The sequence below is a fragment of the Gorilla gorilla genome, chromosome 19 (genome assembly GCF_029281585.2).
Source record: "Gorilla gorilla gorilla isolate KB3781 chromosome 19, NHGRI_mGorGor1-v2.1_pri, whole genome shotgun sequence".
NCBI classification, from domain to species: domain Eukaryota; kingdom Metazoa; phylum Chordata; class Mammalia; order Primates; family Hominidae; genus Gorilla; species Gorilla gorilla.
Window position 1 is genome coordinate 23,751,504 of NC_073243.2, and position 21,057 is coordinate 23,772,560.

Consider the following 21,057-nt stretch of genomic DNA (forward strand, 5'->3'; position numbering starts at 1 on the left):
GGTGCCCAGCCTGTTGTAGTGATTTCTAAAGAATCTGTAAGTTTTGATTTCCTCTTTTACCAAAAGCCACATAGATGAGTGATTAATAACAAAACATTCATACTCATTAAACACACTCCCACAAACATTAACCCATTTGGAAATCTTTTTATTGTTAATATCTTGTCTTATTGCACTGTGGTCAGAGAATGTAGCCTGTGATTTCTTCTTTCAGCAACTGAGATTTTTATTGGTGGCCTGCTATATGGAATAGACACGTTTGTAAATGTGCTTTCTGCTTGCATACATACATTTTTCAATATAAGCTTGCTAAGTTGTATTAAATCACATTCTTGAATATTCTTTTTTTCCCTACTTAATATGTCAAATTCTGAGAGAAGCATATTAAAACTCCCTCTATAACTGTGGTTCACATTCTCCTTACATTTCCAATAGCAACTGTTTTAAATATTTGATGCAATGTCAGTGATGTACATGTAAGTATTATCTGTCTCTCCTAGATGACTACATCACACTATTTCTATCTTAAACCTCCAATCTCTCCTCCCTCTTCCTCACTCTCAGCTGAAACCCTGCTTCATTTTCACAAGCTCCTGCCAGCAACCATATCTGCCTACCCATCTGCAACACTGGTTTGAAAAATCTGGCTGTAAAAGGAAGGTGGAAAGAACTTTCTTATTTAAAGTAACGGGTAAAACTTTAGCTCATAGAGAAAATTTATTGCTAATGTTAGGAGCCTATAAAAAGAGAAGCAGAAGATACAGTCACAACCCAGAATAATCAACACCATGAGATTCTTAAGAAGGTTAAGAGGATGTGATCAGCATCAGAGGTGAAGGACTAGGTAAGACCAGCCTTTGACAGGAGTAGACACAAGAGAATGATCTGTTCATCTAGCTGGGGCAGTTTCTCTGCAGTGCCTCTGTGGAATGGGAAACAAGCCATCAGCCAGGGAGTAGAGGGGCAAGGAGGGACCCAGAGATCTGGAGCCTGCAGAGGTTTGAAATAGTCATTATGGAGAGTGGGAGGACCAAGGTAGGATTAGCAAGAGATGAATGCAGAATCAGGGCTCACGGTCAGGAAATTACAGTGGTATTTGTCTGTTCCATTACGTGAGCATAACTCCAGAAGCATCAGCAACCCAAGTAACAGCATTAAAAGAGACAAATATCTTGATTCATCCAGCGTGAGTTTTACCAAACAAGAATAACCAATGAACAATGGGACAAGGGAGGGGTTTAGGAAATGGGTAGAAGATGGCCATGAAATCTAAATTATACAAGGCAGAAAGTGAAGGGTGTTGTTAACATATAGGGGGAAAGTAAAACAAGTAATGGGCTGGGGATCCACATGAAGTCAAAGAACACATTTAGGAGATTGGACTCTCTTCTCCTAAGAAGTCCAATCTTCTTGACTGGACTACCAATATGGAAGGATGCTGCATTAGAACTTCTGAAACATTATCTGAAAAGTCAGTTAATTCTAAAAGATGGCAAAGTCTAGAGCATCACCATAGATGTTGGTGGCATAAGTGAGAGACGGAGGAATTCATATGAAGGACCTTACGATCAAGGGACTTGACTGTTCATTAAAAACTATGAAGTAACACAGGGCAATGGCAAGGCTTGAGGCAGAGAGGAAACAACGTGCTGGGGCCCATCATGGAGTGAGAGAGGAACCAAGAAGAAAGCTGCTGAAAGTAACGAGTGGTGACGGAGGTGCGGCTTTTCCAAGGCAGTAAAGGAGTAATGGTTTAGCAGACACATAGACACAGTGTTAGTAAGGACACTAACCCTATCTCCCAGTGCATAGGATTTGAGTGATGGAGCACTCTTCACTAAATGGACTCATACCCCGTATGTGGGGGAAAGCCAAGTCTCGGTTAAAGCTTGAAGGAAAAGAAAACATTCACTGAAGATAATAAACATACAGAAAGTTTGCACATCAGAGAGTGGGAGTTACCTAAGGCAAAAATGAAAAGGGAATATTATGGAAATGAAAACATGACTGGAAACACAGTGAATTTCATTCCAGGATTCCATGAAGATGGTGGACTCTCACGTCTTAAATTTTCATTGTGGCCTAAAAAAGTGGCCCCTGCAGGTATTGTTACAGCAAGCAAAACTTTCCATCTACCCAGGTCAACAGGGGTTGGTAGCAGTGTTGGTTGCCTGCTGCTGAATGGAAGCTAGCTGGGGTGGAACTGGGCTGGTGAGGCATCAGGAACAAAGGAAGACAAGCCACAAGGTGGTGAGCCTCACTGTGGGTACTCCTAGGTGACCTCAGATGATTATGTGCAAGGTAGAGGCCTCGGTGTTCCTGAATTCAGTTCCTAACACACAGTGTTGCAAATGAGAAGCCCGATGCTACTGACTCCCTTTCCATGTCATGTTGCCCTATCCACCAAGGTATGCAAGACAAGGCGTATCTCCTTTCACTATTTCCACCCAGCACTTTTATCTGAACACCTGAGTGTGTCTTTAGTTCAGGTGACCTTTTTCAAAAATATCACTTTTTTCATGGAACCCAAGAATCTACAAATACATTCCATGTTTCCTACTCCTTCTCTCATAAGCACCATCTGATTCTTTTTGGTCTCCATTCTAGTCTTCAAATCTACTGCTCTAGTTTCCAATTCTGTCTAATCTACCATTCCATGCTTTTAATGAATGCATGATTTTTTGCAGTCAAGTTTACGTCTAAGAACTCTGCTTTCATTCATTCATTCAACAAATATTTATTAAGCAACTACTATGTGCCAGGCACACAACTGCATTTTGATACAGTATCCCCTAAAATCCAATTAAAAAAAAATTAAGCTAGCTTCCTGCTTTTTCACATAAAAAGCAAAAACTTTTGAATATTTTTTATTAATACACTTAAAGATGTGGGATGTGTGACCAAAAAGTTTGTGCATGATATGAAACTAGGAAGGATGATAAATACATTTCATGCAAGAAACAGAATCTTTTTTTTTTTTTTTTGAGACGGAGTCTCGTTCTTTCGCCCAGGCCGGACCACAGTGTCACGATCTCGGCTCACTGCAAACTGTGCCTCCCGGGTTCACGCCATTCTCCCGCCTCAGCCTCCCGAGTAGCTGGGACTACAGGCGCGTGCTGCCACGCCTGGCTAATTTTTTGTATTTTCTTTAATACAGACGGGGTTTCACCGTGTTAGCCAGGATGATCTCGATCTCCTGACCTCGTGATCCGCTGGCCTCAGCCTCCCAATGTGCTGGGATTATAGGCGTGAGCCACCGTGCCCGGCCAAGAAACAGAATCTTAAAAGCTCTTGGCAGCTTGGATGGGGAATTGAATCTAAAATGATAGATCAGTGGGGCCACGTGCTCTGAATTCTCCACACGGTCCTCGGTCAGGCTACTGATCCTCTTCTTAGGTCCAGTGACACTTAGCTATCCATTCACATTTGTAATTGAAGACCTAGATTGATTGGCATTGGTAGCCGGTGTGAGCTTTACCAGCAATGCTGCATATGCTAATGTCTGACTAGCCCTGCAGATGCCCCCTCAATTATGTTGTGTAGTAGATCAGTAGGTAGCCCCCTACTTACAAAATCAAATACAAAGGGGAATTGTTTAGAGTGGGTTGTTTTCATTTTCTGTACCAAACTTTTAAATTTTTATGTAATCAAAACTATCAACTAATTCCTTTTAACTTTCACATGGAGGTTTATTATTGTGGATAAGAATGTGTCACACTGCCTGGTTTTGAATCCTAGCTTGTATTTTTCACTATATACACTTTGTTGGTCAAGTTATTTATTTAACTTTCTTGTGCCTTGGTAAAATAGGGATAGTAATTCTATTTACTTTACGAGCTTGTCATTAACTAAATAAGACACAAAGCCTTTACCCAGTGCTTGACACACAGTAATTTTCAATAAATGTTTATCCTAGCACTAAAAATGATATTAATAATATGATATGCTGATAAGCCACATCTGCCTCATATCTTCCTCATTCTGTTTACTAAAGAGGAGTTTTCACCAGCAAAGCCACAGAGCCAACAATTCTTCCTCATACTGTATCCATACAGCTGGTCTGGGAACCCACTAATGGGATATAACGTTTATCCCTGTTAACTATTATGTTAGATTCAACTCCTCATTCAACCTGTCAAGAGATTTTTAAATCCTGTTTCTTTTCATCAAATGTATCATTATCCCTCCCAGTTTCATGCCATTGACAAATTTTACAGGAATGCATCCCACCTCTTCAAGTATGCTGATAAAAATGTTAAAAGGGGGCACACACCCTTTGGTGCACATCCGGATAGATCTGGTCAACCTCAGTCATTAATCAGTCATTAATCAATATACTCACATTGTTTTCAGACTGTTCTCTTAACATATTTTAAGCTGAAGGATTGGTTTAAAGGTTTCCCTTTTAAAAAATTAGAATGATACATGTGAGCCTGTCCCCAGCTTTCTGGAAACTCCCCTTCTATAGAATACATCAAAGACCAGAGGGTCAACAATCTCAATTGTGAGATGTTATCTGTTTAAATGAGGAACAACATGGGCTTAATCGGAGAAAGAGAGCGCTTTCTTCTGTTTCTTCTCCCACATATGGCACAGTTTGCTCACTAATACAAACACTCTTCTGCATCTAAAGATCATTCTTCTTAACAGAGACAGAACCAAAAACAAAAAGAGTGGATGATTCTTCATTCTCCATCTCTAACAGCAATTTTTCACAGTCCTAGCCATTTCTTAGTATTCCCTAAGAATACTAAGAAATTGTATTCAACTCCAAAAAAAGATTATTAAATTTAATCTTTCTTTAAAAGCCTAAGCTCATTTTTAAATTACAAAACTGTCCTTACCAACTTATGTATGACACTATTCTAGTCTTGAAGCACCTCCTGTTTGCCCTGGAAGATCTGGTATATAATAAGTATCCAAACAAAAACTGGAAGTAGGACATGGGTATTGTACTTTATTAATTCCTTCACACTATCCTTCAGACCTAATCACCAAAAAGGACTTGCCATGACCTGCAATTTGATGAAAAGTGGGTGCAGCACAGCCCGTTTTCTGAAGATTGTGGAACGATTTTATAAGAACCTTATGCTTTTTATTAAAACTTATAGAATTTAGAAACAAAAAATACATTAAAAAGGAGAGAGAGGGAGAGTTATTACAGAAGATTGGGTTTTCACGTAGCACCAGGAACTCCCATGTTTAAATGAAGTATTGTAGAGCAATAATATTAATTGCATTCAAAACCACTACATTCCGGTCTTTTAAAAATGTCCCTCCATAAATCACTGTGTCTAAAGCCAGGGTTCAAATGAATGACTCCTCAAATTTATATTCATTCTGATCCAAAGGAATACAATCAAAATCAACCAACTTAACACATGCTTTTTAACTTTTATTGTCACCCTTTTACATGCATTTAAATCACAAATAATACTTTATAATTTTTCTTTCCCCAGTGCAGCATCTACCTTTCCTATTATTCTTCTTATTGGTTTTAAAACCTAATATAATGAGCTTTGGTTAGACCGCCTTGTGGTGGGAATCAAATGTATATGAAAACTAGATGCTTTTTAACATACAAATTTATGAGGTATTGTTTGAGAGCAACAAACATACTTATCATACTTACAGAAAATGGCCGTGTTGTCTGTTTTAATCTTAAAAACTCAATTTTTCTACAATAAACATTATTAATTTTAAAAAAATAAAATTTAACTTTTGTAGAATACATTGAGACATTAAAAAACAGTAAATTACATTTAAGAAATTCTGAGCATTTAGTATTCAAATATTTCCAATTACCTTGAAGCATGCATCTGTAAGCAGATTCAGATATAGCATAGATGTGTGGAGGCATCTCATGACGCTTCTTCCCTCTGTACATTTCAATAATATTCTCAGAGTAAATTGGAAGATTCTTGTAAGGGTTTATAACTACACAGAAGAGTCCAGAATAAGTCTAGAATAAAAATAAAATAGAGTATTAAAAAAAAAACCTCTGCATTTATCAGTCAGGGTCCAATCAGGAGACAGAAACCACAGAGTCATTTAAGCAGGAGATCTTTACCTTTTGGATAATTAATCTATCCCCCAAATTAAACTTAGCCTATAATGGGCAATTTAGTACTATGAACCACAAGTAGTTCTCCCACAGATAGCTTATTAAGTGGCACTCTGCTGGACTCAATTTCCTCATCCATGAAGTAGAAATAATGCGAGCTTCCTGACTTCACGTGGCTATCATAAGGTACAATCAATATGTTATTTACTTTTTTACATTAATTCTCTCATGAGTACACAAGCTATGAAAAGCTCGTTAATGCAGTTTCAGATTCCATATTGCAATTAATCTTTAAGAAAATAGCATTTGTCCAGTTTGGGTACAGTATCAAAGAAGAATATCCACAATTATCTAAAAAGGGTATTAAAATACTCTTCTTGGCCAGGCACGGTGGCTCACGCCTGTAATCCCAGCACTTTGAGAGGCCGAGGAGGGTGGATCACAAGGTCAGGAGTTCAAGACTAGCCTGGCCAAGATGGTGAAACCCTGTCTCTACTAAAAATACAAAAATTAGCCAGGCACAGTGGCAGGCGCCTGTAATCCCAGCTACTCAGGAGGCTGAGGCAGGAAAATCGCCAGAACCCCAGGGGGCAGAGGCTGCAGTAAGCCTAGATCGCATCACTGTACTCCAGCCTGGGCAAGAAAGTGAGACTCCATCTCAAACAAACAAACAAACAAACAAAAGAAAAACCACTCTTCTTTTTTTCCAACTAAATCTCTCCATGGCTGGATTTTCTTCATATGCCTTACCCAAAATGACATATTATAAGAAAACAGAATGCAAAAGCAGATGTGAGATTCCAGCTATGTTTGGTTAATACTAAAGAGATTTGTAAAAATGTAAGAGTTTTCATCTGTCTAATTTTTTTTGTTTTGGAAAATACAGGGATTTTTTTTCTTAAAAATGTATTTACTTATGTTAACTTGTCATGATTAACTACTATTCTTTTTAAATGAATTAATAAAGATTTTAAAATGTATTTTAATTACTGATACAGTAAATATTAATAAACATAAGCCAAATAAACAAAAGCTCTTTGGGATGGATCTTCAGTAAATAAAAGCTGCTAGGCTAGAAAATACAAACTTTTCCTGATCAATACTATCACCATTACACAGAATTGACCCTATGAATGCTTATGACTTGTGGGTTTTTTAAATGTAGACAATGATTTCTGAGAATATTCTATAAAACTGATTCTGGGCACTACGGAAAAACAAGAGCAGTCAGAACCGCTGACAGATGCCCTAACCCTCTACGGGACTGAAGGCATCTGGAAGGGCACTCAGTTGCATTATGAAACAGATCTTTTATTTGAGGTGATTTGGGTAGACCAAAATCTAAAAGCAAGAGGACATGAAAAAAGGCTGGAGAATTGGTACTGTATGGCCAGCTTCCCCAGGGAACACTAGGGGGATTCTAACTAACAGCCGTGTTCATAAGAGCTGAAACCCCCAGCAATTGCCACCAGAAAGCCCTCCAGAGACTACTCTGTTTACTAATGCTAAACCAAGAGAATGAAAGCCTGCCAAAAAATTTCAAGTGATCAGAACTCTCTCTCTGGCGGCCCGCCTTGTATTTTCCTGAACTCACAATTGCAGGCTCAGATGTGGAATGCACTTCCTACTTAGGTTAGCAGTTTAGAAGGGGCAAAGGGCCCTTATCCTAAATTCAGATTTGGGCTGTTTGCTAAAGCCTTACTACTGAGCAGACCAGAAGGTTATCTGTTCGTTCTTTGCCTGAGACTATATTAATTACTATAGACTCCTCAAGTCTTCAGACTCTTGGCCTTCTTGTATGCAAAGTACAGACCTGGCAAACCCTGGCTGGCCCTTGGGGTTCCCAGACCATCACCTTGCACTTTCTCCCAATCAAATCTCTTGTCTATCTAGTCCCGTATTTCTTTGCTGCCCACAGGACAAAAAGGCAATGAGGAACAATAAAAATAAAGGCTTTATCAAGGCTGAGAAAAACAAAGGAGAGGCAACCTCAATACCTTTTTAGGAGTTTAATTTATATAACGTTAACAAATCGCAACCATACATTGATGAATTTTTGTACACCCAACCTCACTTTTTCATTCAAAAATGAGATCACAGTCTATAAGGAAGCTACAGATTATACTCTTCAATTTTATAAAAGGCATGTAATTAGAGACTAGAAAATAAAAAAGCTCCAAGAAAGCGAAAATACACAAATTCAGTTTAGTGTCCCATAGCATGTACGGCATGGTAACAGATAATAACTGACACATTTAATCAGAAGTAATTCCAACATGTGTGTCTACCATGCATTAGGCACTTACCTGAGGACTACAATAAGAGAGAATAAGTCTCATAAATATGAGTTCATCATCAAAAATATAAAAGGTTAACTAATCATCAGTATCCCATGCTTGCCAAAATGGAGCAGTAATCAATGCTTAAGAAGGAACATTATTAAAGTGTTTAAAGAGCTAACTTCTAACTACCTAAAAAATTAGCGCAAGTATTGAGCTCTTGTATAAACTGATCACTGAATAGATACTGCACCAGTTCTGTCTTCCCCCAGACACATGGTAGGAAGGCAATATGTTGTTAAAATAATTATTCTGGAGACCTTAAAGTTCAAATGAACTTAACTAAGTATTTGAATACACACAGAAGATACTAAGCTTCTTTAAGAAACATACACTCTGGGCATGAAGACAAATAGATGCACACTAAACAAGCTACAATGCAAAGCACCAAAAAGAGAAAGAGAAAGATGAACTGGTATTATAAATAACAGAAAGCTCTGGGGCAGAACACAACAAACCCCAGGCACTGAAAGTCATGACCACCTTGTCAGAGACTGTAGTAGAACAAGGTAAAAAATTCAGACCCAAATGGTCTTTGATGTTCTTTTTAAAGACTATGGGGTCAAAAGGAGAGATAAAGGAATTCCTATTAAAGTAGTAAAAGCACAAAACTCTTACAGTGGCAGGATATACTCGAGGCAGTGTGAGAAGACCAGCATAGCAAAAATAGTTTGTACCATGGAATGTGAGCGACAAGGGCCTAGAAAAACAAACTGAACAATTCAGATTTTGTCATCTATGGGTGATGAGGTATTGAAGGTTCAGGAGAGAAAAGTGATTGTATGAAATAAGCATTTCAGACAAAGTACAAATCTGGCAGCCATACGGAGAACACATTGAAGGGGCAAAAGGTGAGAAGCAGGAAGACACGTGGAGACTGCTCAACGGTCCTGGCACAACAGGGCCTAGATGACAGAAAAGGCAACACAAAACAGAGAAGGCCGGAGACTTCACAGTGCTCAGAAACTTTCAACACAGAAAAGCCATTAAAGACCGAAGTCAAAGAGGACTCCAAGGTCTCCAGGCCTTACAGAAACATTATTCGTGGAAGGAAAAACAACTGCTTTGTGGGAAAAGATAACAAATCCCTTTAATGTACTGACACTGTGGTATGGTGGGTGAGCCAAGCAGGATGCCTCTTGGGCAGCTGGAAATATTGGATTGCCAGAGCCTTGGGAAAATCCTGAAGAGCTGCAAAGGCCTGAAAGGTTAAGTTTGCATAATAACACTACTGTATACTTTACCTAAGGGAGACATACAAAAATATTTGCAGTTGGAAACATTTACAAATTTTCAAGCCTACTATGCTGCTTTATGCCTCCAGGCTCCCACCTATGCTGACCACTCTGCCTGGAATGCCCATCTTCCTCTGTCTATGATTGGGAAATTTTTATTTTATTTTTTTTCTTTTGAGACGGAGTCTCGCTCTGTCGCCCAGGCTGGAGTGCAGTGGCGCGATCTCGGCTCACTGCAAGCTCCGCCTCCCAGGTTGACGCCATTCTCCTGCCTTAGCCTTCCGCGTAGCTGGGACTACAGGCGCCTGCCACCACGCCCCGCTAATTTTTTTGTATTTTTAGTAGAGACGGGGTTTCACTGTGTTAGCCAGGATGGTCTCGATCCCCTGACCTCGTGATCTGCCCGCCTTGGCCTCCCAAAGTGCTGGGATTACAGGCATGAGCCACCGCGCCCAGCCGATTGGGAAATTTTTCAGCCTGGAAGTGCCAGGCCTCTGTTTAAGAAAGCAGGGCTATGTATATGCATTGTTTCATAGGTTCAAAGGATTAGAGAAACAGGAAGTGTAGGCTGGTGCAAATGTCAACGCAATGGAGCAGAGATACAATAGTCTCCTACTACGAACAGGGATTGAACTGGGAATATCATGTAACCCTACATCCCAACTGTAGCTCTCAGAAGAAATCAGACCACCATCGAGAAGGAAAGGGAGGGAGGAAAGAATAATTCACCCATACCACCTGCAAACACTGCACCTAGTTAAAATTCACATGCAAATTTTGAAAAAAAACCTAAATAATAAGATCATCATTCAGAGGATTCAGAAATAAATTACCTGTGGAAATTATCTATAAAATAACTAAAAGAAAACTTTAGAAGACAGATTTATATCTGTAACATAATATAGTATAACATAGAGTCTACGTATTAGGACAGAAATGCATAAGAAAAAAAATAGGTGACCAGGGCCAGAAAAGGCTGTAAGGAATCATCTGAAAACGTAAAATTAAAATCCACAGTGGAGAAAATAAAGGGCAGAATGGATACCTCAGGAAATCAAGTGATAAGAGCAGACATTTATTCTAGGAGAGCAACCTTCTTAAAGAAAAATAGAACAATGGTAAAATAATAAAAGAAAATGACGTTACAAAGGCAAAACTTATCAGTAATAATAATACATAGAGGGCAGAGGAAGGATAACTAACATTAGTTGCTATTGCTTCTTTGAGAGAAAACAGCAAAAACACTGTAAAAAAAAAAACTTGAGAAAACTGTGTGTGTGGAGGAATACACATTGAATTAAAAGGAATTCGCTAAGCTAATAAACGCAGAAGGAATAATGGCACTGGACTCACCATTTTGCAGCTCCCAGTGCCACAGTGGATCTGCACAATGCCCATCACTATTAAAATTTTTAGGTGACTGGCAGATGAGGCCACTCCTCATGCACAAACCAGGCTGGCAAAACCTAAAATGACTCACTACTGAACAATCTCAACATCATAAAGTGAGAGACAATGTAGCATTAAGTGTCTCCTGAATCTGAATCCGTTTAAGCCTCTGGATCCAATTTATGGATTTTTCTCCTTCCAGTTTATAGGGAGCACCATAGGATTGAAAAAAAAAAAAAAAAAGGGTTGGGGGAAGTGGCCGGGCATGGTAGCTCATGCTTGTAACCCCAGCACTTTGGGAAGCCACAGTGGGAAGATCACTTGAGCTCAGAAGTTCAAGACTAGCCTGGGCAATATAGTGAGACCCCTATCTCCAGAAGCAAAAAAAATAAAAAATAAATAAAAATAAATAAAAAGACGGGAGAGAAAGAGATTAAAAGTGATATAACAATTGCTATGCTTTGACTGTGTCCCCACAAAAGCATGTGCTGGAAATTTAATCCCCAATGCAACAATGTTGGGAGGTGAGGCCTATTGAGAGGTGCTTAGATAATGAGGGCTCCACCTTCATCAATGGATTAATGCCAATTATAAAAGGGCTTGTGGCTATAAATTCTATCTCTTGCTCTCTCTTGAGCATGCTCTTCTTGCCCTTCCACCTTCTCCCATGGAATGATGCCCCAAGAAGGCCCTCACCAGATGCAGCCCCTTGACCTTGGACTTCCCAACCTCTAGAACCATAAGCCAAATAAACTTTTCTTGTTTATAAATCATACAATCTGTGTTATTTTGTTATAGCAACACAAAACAGACTAAGCAACCAATCTCAATATGTCAACCTTGTTTGGATCCTGAATTGTACAGACCAACTATTTATGAGATTATTTACGAGACATAAGGAAAATAAGAAAAGTAACTGAATATTTGATGATTAGAGAATTGTTATTTCTTTCTTAGATAGATAATAGTTACACATCCCAAAACCTGTTGCTGAGAAGTTGCTAAGCAGAGCTTTCAGCAGCACAAGTCTAAGAGAACAAAAATTAAAACATTCCAGTTTACTCAGGAAGAGGTTGGTGTGGGGGTGGTAAATACCCCAAGCTTTCAGCTGGGACCCTGATGGCTACACCCTAAGAGTTAAGACTATATGAGAAACAGACCAGCCCTCACACAGCGTGAAGCCCAGTTGGAACAGAAGTCAACTCCTGCATGGACTACATGTCCTAGTTTCCCTAAGCCTGTCTGCCCAAAGCAAAACTCTAGAATAAGCTTAATGCCAGCCAGAGTCTCAAACTATTTCCACAATTCCTTGTACACAATAACTGGGCATATGAGGCAACAAGTTGTGGCTGAAATCCAAGATAATATCTGGAACCTCTGTGTGTCTATTTTTATTGACTTGTATTATTGCCCTGGGTTACAATATGTTCAAGTAATTAAAGACGTGACTGAGAATTCTGACAGAGAACTGGAAACTATTAAAGGAAAAACCCAAATGAAAATTCTAAAACTGAAAAACAAAACAAAACAAAAAAAGAAAACCAGCAACTACAATGAAGAATTCATGTGTTAAACAGCAAGCTAGATACAGCTGAAGAAAGAATTAGTTACATGACATTTTAATCAGAGGCAAACAGCCAGAGTGATCCATGGGGGAAAAACAAGGATAAAAATGTAGAGGAATGTGAGAGCCAGATGGGACGAGGTGAAACGATCTGGAGCATGTGAAGTATGTGAGTCCAAGAAGGAGAAAAAAGAGAATGAGGCAGAAGCAGTATCTGAAGAGATAATGGCTAAGAATTTTCCCGGACCAACAAAAGCCATCAAGCCACAGAGTCAAAACCACTACAATCTCCAAGCTGAATGCAGTAGTGCCCCTTATCTGTGGTTTCACTTTCTGCAGTTTGTCGTCCACAATCAACTGTGGTCCAAAAATATTTGTTGAAAAACTCCAGAAATAAACAGTTCATACATTTTAAATTGTGCACTATTCTGAGTAGTGTGATGAAATCTGGCACAATTCCGCTCCATCGTGCACAGACCGTGAATTATCCCTTCGTCCAGCATCATCATGCTGTACAGCTATTACTCACTTGGTAGCCCTCTCAGATCTCAGATCAACTGTGTTCAAGTCACCTTTATTTTACTTAAGAATAGCCCCAAGCACAAGAGTAGTGATGCTGGCAATTCTGATATGCCAAAGAGAAGCCACAAAGTGCTTCCTTTAAGTGATATGGTAAGTTTTCAACTTAATAAGGATAAAATCATATGCTGAGGCTGCTAGGATCTATGGTAAGAATCAATCTTCTATCTGTGAATTTGTGAACTAGGAAAAAGAAATTCATCAAATCATCACAAGAAGAGTACAATAAGATATTCTGAAAGAGGGAGAGAAACCACTTACATAAGTTTTATTAAGTATATTGTTTTAATTGCTCTATTTTATTAATAGTTATTGTTGTTAATCTCCCACCACGCCTAAATTGTACATTAAATTTTATCATAGGTATGGCCAGGTGCGGTGGCTCACACCTGTAATCCCAGCACTTTGGGAGGCCAAGAGGGGGGCAGATCACGAGGTCAGGAGTTCAAAACCAGCCTGACCAACACGGTAAAACCCCGTCTCTACTAAAAATACCAAAATTAGCCAGGCATGGTGGTGCACGCCTGTAATCCCCGCTACTCAAGAGGCTGAGGCAGTGGAGTTGCTTGAACTGGCAGGTGGAGGTTGCAGTGAGCTGAGACTGCACCATTGCACTCCAGCCTGGGCTACAGAGGGAGACTCTGTTCTGTCTCCAAAAAAAAAAAAAAAATTATCATAGGTATGTATGTATAGGAAAAACCATCATATATATACGGTTCAGTACCATTTGTGGTTTCAGGCATCCACTGGGGATCTTAGAATGTATCCCTTGAAGACAAGGAGGACCAACTATATACAAAATAAAACGTTACCTAAGCCCATCACAGTAAAAGTGCTGAAATCCAAAGACAGAGAAAATTATAGAGACAGCCAGTGGCCGGGGTGGGAAAAGGAAAACCGATGACCTTCAAGGGAACAACAATCAAACTACAAGCTGAATTCTCAACAGAAAAAGACGAAAGGCAGAACCCGATGCAATGGCATTTTCACAATGTTAAAAGAAAACAACCGCCGGCTCTGAATTCCAAATCCAGCAATAACCAAAAAAACTTCAAAAATAAAGGACGAGTAGATACTTCAGATAAAAGGGGCCCTTTCTAAAAGAACGGAAGCTAAAAGATGTGGAAAAAAAAGAGTAATGGATAAAACTAAATGAATATCGACAGTATTAAAATGTAATATGTCTCTTGTGGGTTTTAAAATATAGAGAGAATTAAACAACGAAAGCACATAAATTAGGAAGGAAGAGGAAATAAATTTGTTCAGGTGCTCTCAGGCCCTACCTATCATGATCTACAAAAGAATAAGAGCTCCACATGTCTAATAGGTCAAGGATCCATGTTGGAATATGTAACCACTAAAAGAATAGCTAAGCAAATAGCAAAAATGGACAGCTAACACGAGGTGAAAAGACAGAATAATAAAAATTATAACCAACGGAAAAAAAGATTAAAAAATAAACATAGAGTGGGTAGGATAAAAAGAAAGCAATGAATCAGAGGACAGATTTAAGCTAAAATGTAACAGTCATTACATCACATGTACATAAACTAAATATTCCAGCTGAAAAATATTGTCAGATTTGGGACAAAAATAACCACCATAAGCAGTTTATAAGAGACATATTTTAAAGGCACAGGCACAGAAAAGCTGAAAGTAAGTTAAGAAAGCAATTAACCACACAAACACTAATCCAAAAAAAAAAAAAAAGGCTAATGCAAATATCAGACTTTGCAAGAAAACAACAGTCAACTTTGCAAGAAAACAACATCACTAAAAATGACCATTCCATGATTTGCCAGAAAGACATCAAATTTCTGCATCTGTATATACGTGATAATAGCTTCAGCATGTACACAGCAAAAATGGACAGAACTAAAAAGGAAGGGATTTTCACAGTAACTGAAACAACAGATAATAAAGTATATGTATTTTTCAAGTGCATAATAACCCTTTACCAAATTAATCACATAACGAACCATAAAGCAAGTCTAACAAATATAAAAGAATTGAAATTATTCAGGGCATGTTATTTGACCAAGGGGGGAATCTATTAGAAATAATAAAATAAACCTGAAGATCCCCTAGATTTAGAAAGTAAGCAATTCACTTTTTTTTTTTTTTTTGAGATGGATTCTCGCTCTGTTGTTCAAGCTGGAGTGGTGCAGTGGCGCGATCTCGGCTCACTGCAGCCTCTGCCTTCCCAGTTCAGGCTATTCTCTGTCCTCAGCCTCCCGAGTAGCTGGGACCACAGGCACACGCCACCACACCTGGCTAATTTTTGTATTTTTTGTAGAGACGGGGTTTCACCATTTTGGCCAGGCTGGTCTTGACACTGGCCTCAAGTGATTCATCCACTTGGGCCTCCCAAAGTGTTAGGATTACAGGCATGAGCCACTGTGCCCAGCCTAAGCAATTCACTTCTAAATTACCCAGAGAGTCAAAGAAAACATCCTCATTAATTTCAACTGAATGCTAATAAAAATGCAACATATTAAAACTTGTAGAATACAGCTACAGCAGTACTTAGAATGAAATTTATGGCTTTTAAAGCACACATATAGAGGACCAACAAAGTCAAAAGTCTATTATTTGCAAAGAATAAAAAAATTGATAAGCCTCTGGTGACACTCATTTTAAAAAAGGGTAATACAAATAAATTATCAGTATCAGGAATAAAAGAAAACATGACTATAAATCCTACAGAAAATAAGCATATTATGAACAACTTATACCAATAAATTTGAACATTTAGATGAAACAGATCAATTCCTAGACAAACATAATTATCAAAATTGACACAAGGCCAGGAGCAGTGGCTCATGCCTGTAATCCCAACACTTTGGGAGGTCAAAGTGGGTGAATTGCTTGAGTTCAGGGTTTTGAGACAAGACTGGCCAACATGGTGAAATCCCATCTCTATTAAAAAATACAGAAATTAGCCGGGTGTGGTCCCAGCTACTTGGGAGGCTAAGGCAGGAAGATCACATAAGCCCAGGACTTCAAGGCTGCATGAGCTACAATTACACCACTGCAATCCAGCCTGGGTGACAGAGTGAGACCCTGTCTCAAAAAAAAAGAAAGAAAGAAAAAAAGAAACACTGATACAAATAAAAATCTGAAAAGTTCTGTATCTATTATAGAAAAACTTTCCCACAAAGAAAACTCTATCATTACTTTAAAAAGAAATAACATCAATCCTATCCAAACTCTTCCAGAGAACAAAGATGAAACATTTCCCAATTCATTTGATATAACCAGCATAATCTTGATAGCAACATATGACAAAGACATTATAAGAAAGGAAAATTTTAAGTTAATCTCACTGATGAATGTGGATGCAAAAATCCTAAACAAAATACTAGCAAACAGAATCTAGGAGTCTCACTCTCTCTTTGTGCACATATAAAGAATATTTGGTCCTTGCAAGTTTAATTTAACACTCAAAAATATGCACAATTCTCCACAATAACAAAATAAGAAGAAAAATCACATTATCATCTCATTAAATAATGGAAAAACATTTGATAAATTAACATTCATTAATTTTTAAAAAATCACCCATTCAGGAATACAAGAAAATCTCCCTTAATCTGATAAAGAATCAGTATTTAAAAAAACACCAACTACAGCAAATATCATTCTTAATGATGAAATGTTGACAGTTTCCCCTCTGAGATCAGGACTGATACAAGGATGCCTCTGATTATCACTTCTGTTCAAAAAACATTGTACTGAAAATTCTAGACAGTGCAATAAAGCAAGTTAAAGAAATGTGTGTCAACTGGCTGGGCATGGTGGCTCACGCCTATAATCCCAACACTTTGGGAGGCCGAGGCAGGCAGATTGCTTTTGCCCAGTAGTTCCAGACCAGCCTGGGCAACATGGCGAAACCCTGTCTCTACAAAAATACAAAAATCAGCCAGGCATGGTGGTACATGCCTATGGTCCCTGCTACTCGGGAGGCTGAGGTGGGAGGATCGCCTGAGCCCAGGAGGTTGAGGCCATAGTAAGCCATGAGTATCCCACTCCACTCCAGCCTGGGTGACAGAGCAAAACTGTGTCTCCAAAAAAAAAAAAGTATAAGATTTAGTAAAAAATAAAACTCATTATTTGTGGACAACATGTGTGCTCATAGAAAATCCAACAGAATTTTCAGCTAAACTATAATAACCAGTAAGTAAACTTAGGTCACTGAAGATAAAGTCAATATACAAAAATTAATTGTAAAAAATACAGTATTTCTACATAATGGTAACAATTATGTACATATTATCTATATACCATAAGAATAATAAGGGAAAAATTTAAACACCATTTAAATAATATTCAAATAAAATAAAATACCCAAAAATAAATAACAAAAGATGTACCTGGCCTCTACAAAGAAAACTATAAAACAATATTAATAAAAATTAAGAACTAAATAAATGAGTTTACCCAGGAATTAAAGATAAAATATTATAAAGATCTAATTTCTCTCCCAAACTGATCTACAGAATCAGTAAGATCCCAATCAAAATTTCAACAAGGTTGTGTGTGTAAATGAAAAACTGACAAGCAGATTCTAAAATTATATTGAAATGCTAAGAACTTAACAGCCAAAACAATCCTAAAGAACAAAAAAGAGAGGATTTACCACACTAAATACCAAGACACATTATAAAGCTGTAATAAGTAAGAAAATGTGATATTAGCTGAAAGATAGGCACACAGACCCAGGAAATACAATAGAGTCAAAAACATACTTATGAACCCTGATTTATGACTAAGATGCCCCTTCAGAGCAGTGGAGAAAGGATTATGTTTTAGTAAATGGCACTGGGTTAACTGGCTAGCCATATGGAAAAAAAAAAAAAGAATCTTGTCCCAACCTCACACCATACACAATATTCAATTCTAGATGGAATTGAGGCTGACCCTAAGAAAAGAATCATCAAATTCCCTTCCCCTCTGGCTTCAAACTGAGTTCAACCAACGGGAGACATCAGCAGGAGACTAAGGGTGAGAAGAGAAGGTCAGGATATTTATGCCCTAGGTTCTCTCCCCACCACGAGCTGCCTTTCATGCCTCTAAGGAAGGCAATTCCTATCAGGTAGCCCTCTCCATACAGGTACCTCTCTGAGTTGAGATAACAGCTCTTTCCTAAGGCTTCTTTAAAGAGCAAGATGTTTCAAGGGCTCTCAGTCATCACTAGTGCTGAGATACTGCACTAGTCCTCATTTATTTTTTAAACCATACCCACATTATTTGTAAATCTACCCTTGATTAAACTCTCAAATACCTCGTTTGAGAGCCTTCTGTTTCCTTCTGGGACTCCAACTAAATTAGACATTATCTAGAAAAGCTGAAGATATGAGTTACAGATATGCATATCCTATCATCCAGGAATTCCACTCCTAGTTACACACCTTACAGAAAGGCATGCTTACTGCACACCAAGTACATGTATATGGCTGTTCATTGAAGCAATGATCATAATATTACCAACAGAGAAAAAAACAATGTACAAAACAGTGGAGTAGGCAGATAAATTCATTGGGTCAAAAATATTATGATGGAATACTATATTCCAACAAAAATGAATAAACTACTCAAACTTTTAAAATTTCAGGGCCTTTTTGCACTCTTAGAAATTATTAAGGACCCCAAAGACCTTTTGTTTCATATAAAATATAAAGTTTTATAAATATCTATTTATTCTAAAACAATAAATACATTACATGTTAACATAAATAACATTTCTTACGAAAAATAACTTTTCATTTTCCAAAACAAAAGTGAGAAGAATGGCACTGTTTTATATTCTTGCAAAACTTTTATTGTCTGGCTTAATCGAAAACAACTCAATTTTCATGTCTGTTTCTGTATTCAGTCTATTGTAATACGTTGTTTTGGATGAAGCATATGAAGAAAAGCAAAGCAGACTTACAGATATTTAGTTGGAAGAGAGAGGAACGGTTTAACAGTCTTTTCAGATAACCATGGATATTTATTTTTGATACTACTAAAACTTAACATAATTTCTTTTTTTCTTTTTTTTTTTTTTTTTGAGATGGAGTTTCGCTCTCGTTGCCCAGGCTGGAGGGCAATGGCACGATCTCAGCTCACTGCAACCTCTGTCTCCTGGGTTGTCCTGCCTCAGCCTCCCAAGTAGCTGGGACTACAGGCTTGTGCCACCATGCCTGACTAATTCTGTATTTTTAGCAGAGACAGGGTTTCTCCATGTTGGTCAGGCTGGTCTCGAACTCCCGACCTCTGGTGATCCGCCTGCCTTGGCCTCCCAAAGTGCTGGGATTACAGGCGTTAGTCACTGTGACTGGCCAACAAGTGATAATTTCTTAAAAATTAGATGTAGCGTAGCATCTGAAACCCTATCAGTGAACTTCTCATATTCCACTGCATCAAAATCTACGGTTTACCCTTGCGTATTGAACAAGTCTTTTTACCCATGCATGATTTCATAACACCATACACACATCATCTGGAGAATAACTGGCTCACTAAATATGCAAGTCTTTCAAATGATGACATTTTACTGTATGACATCAAAAAAAACCACTTTCATTATTATCACCATCTATCATATCAGAAAGGTTTTTAAGTATTGACGTGCTGTCAAGTTCATGGTGGTAGATATAAGTTTCCTAAAATTCTAATTTTCACATAAAAACTCAAATTTTACCATTGGCAACAAATACAGTCGGTTGTTTTCTTTGAAGTGACAGGCTCGTTTTGTTCATTTTCAAGAAAATGTCTGCCAAATACCTCTGTGTGAGTAACCATAGTTTATCAGCCACTCTATCAAATGAAAATAGTATTCTACTTAAAAAGTAGCAAGTTTAGCTTGCAACTCAAATAACTACCCACATGCTCGTCCTCAAGGCAACCATCATACATTGATATGCATCAAAAGTCCTTTAGGCATACTTACCATTTTGTCACACTGAATATTAAAAAGATGTGTTCCCAAAGGTTGAGATTTAATAAAATCAATTATTTTTCCTGCTTTACCAAGAACATTCTTGAGTGAAACTGCATTTTTTTTAAACTGCCAATAAGTGGCAGTGAAGAATAAAATGGTGCTAGTACAGTTTGGTACTAGTACACTGCCTTTATTCATGATAAGGTGTCAGGAGTTTTATTCATCATTGCTTTTGAACCATCACTACAAATATCAACAGTAAAAAGGGCCGATGACATATTCGTATTGTTATAAAAATAGTTTTGACCTTGTGTGCTCCCCTGAGAGGGTCTCAGGGAAATCCTAGGGGGTCCAGACCACACTTTGGGAACTACTGAGTTACATCAACGTAAAACAATAAGAATAAATCTTAAAAATGTAATCCTAAGCCAACAACAACAAAAGACACAAAAGGCTACACACTATGAGATTCATTTATATAAAAATTCAAAAACAGGCAAAATTAGGCAGGGCACGGTGGCTCATGCCTGTAATCACAGCACTCTGGGAGGCCAAGGCGGGTGGATCACTTGAGGTCAGGAGTTCAAGACCAGCCTGGCCAACATGGTGAAACCCCATCTCTACTAAAAATACAAAAAAATTATCTGGGTGTGGTGGCTCGAGCCTGTAATCCTAGCTAATACGGAGGCTGAGGCAGGAGAATCACTTGAACCGGGAGGTGGAGGTTGCGATGAGCTGAGATCGCACCACTACACTCCAGCCTGGGCGACAGAGCAAGACTCTGTCTCAAAAAAAAACAAAATCAAAAACAGGCAAAACTAAATTGTCATTTAGGGATGCATACTTCATTGATAAACCACAATGGGAGATTTTTCACACATTTTTCTCAGTAACTGACAAATCAAGCAGACAAAAAGTAGCAAGGCTATGGAAGATATAAACAATACAGTTAAAAAGCTTAA

The 21,057-nt window shown here is 38.2% G+C and overlaps 1 protein-coding gene across 12 annotated transcripts in view; it reads right to left on the reverse strand.

The window, feature by feature from the left end:
- Window positions 1–21,057, reverse strand: part of MYH10 (myosin heavy chain 10) — a 155,520-nt gene that overhangs the window by 123,120 nt on the left and 11,343 nt on the right. For all 12 annotated transcript variants that reach the window (XM_019013302.3, XM_019013298.3, XM_055367463.2 and 9 more), the window contains one exon: window positions 5,806–5,962. In XM_019013302.3, coding sequence (XP_018868847.3) covers window positions 5,806–5,962 — 157 coding nt within the window. The remainder of the gene's footprint in view (window positions 1–5,805; window positions 5,963–21,057) is intronic.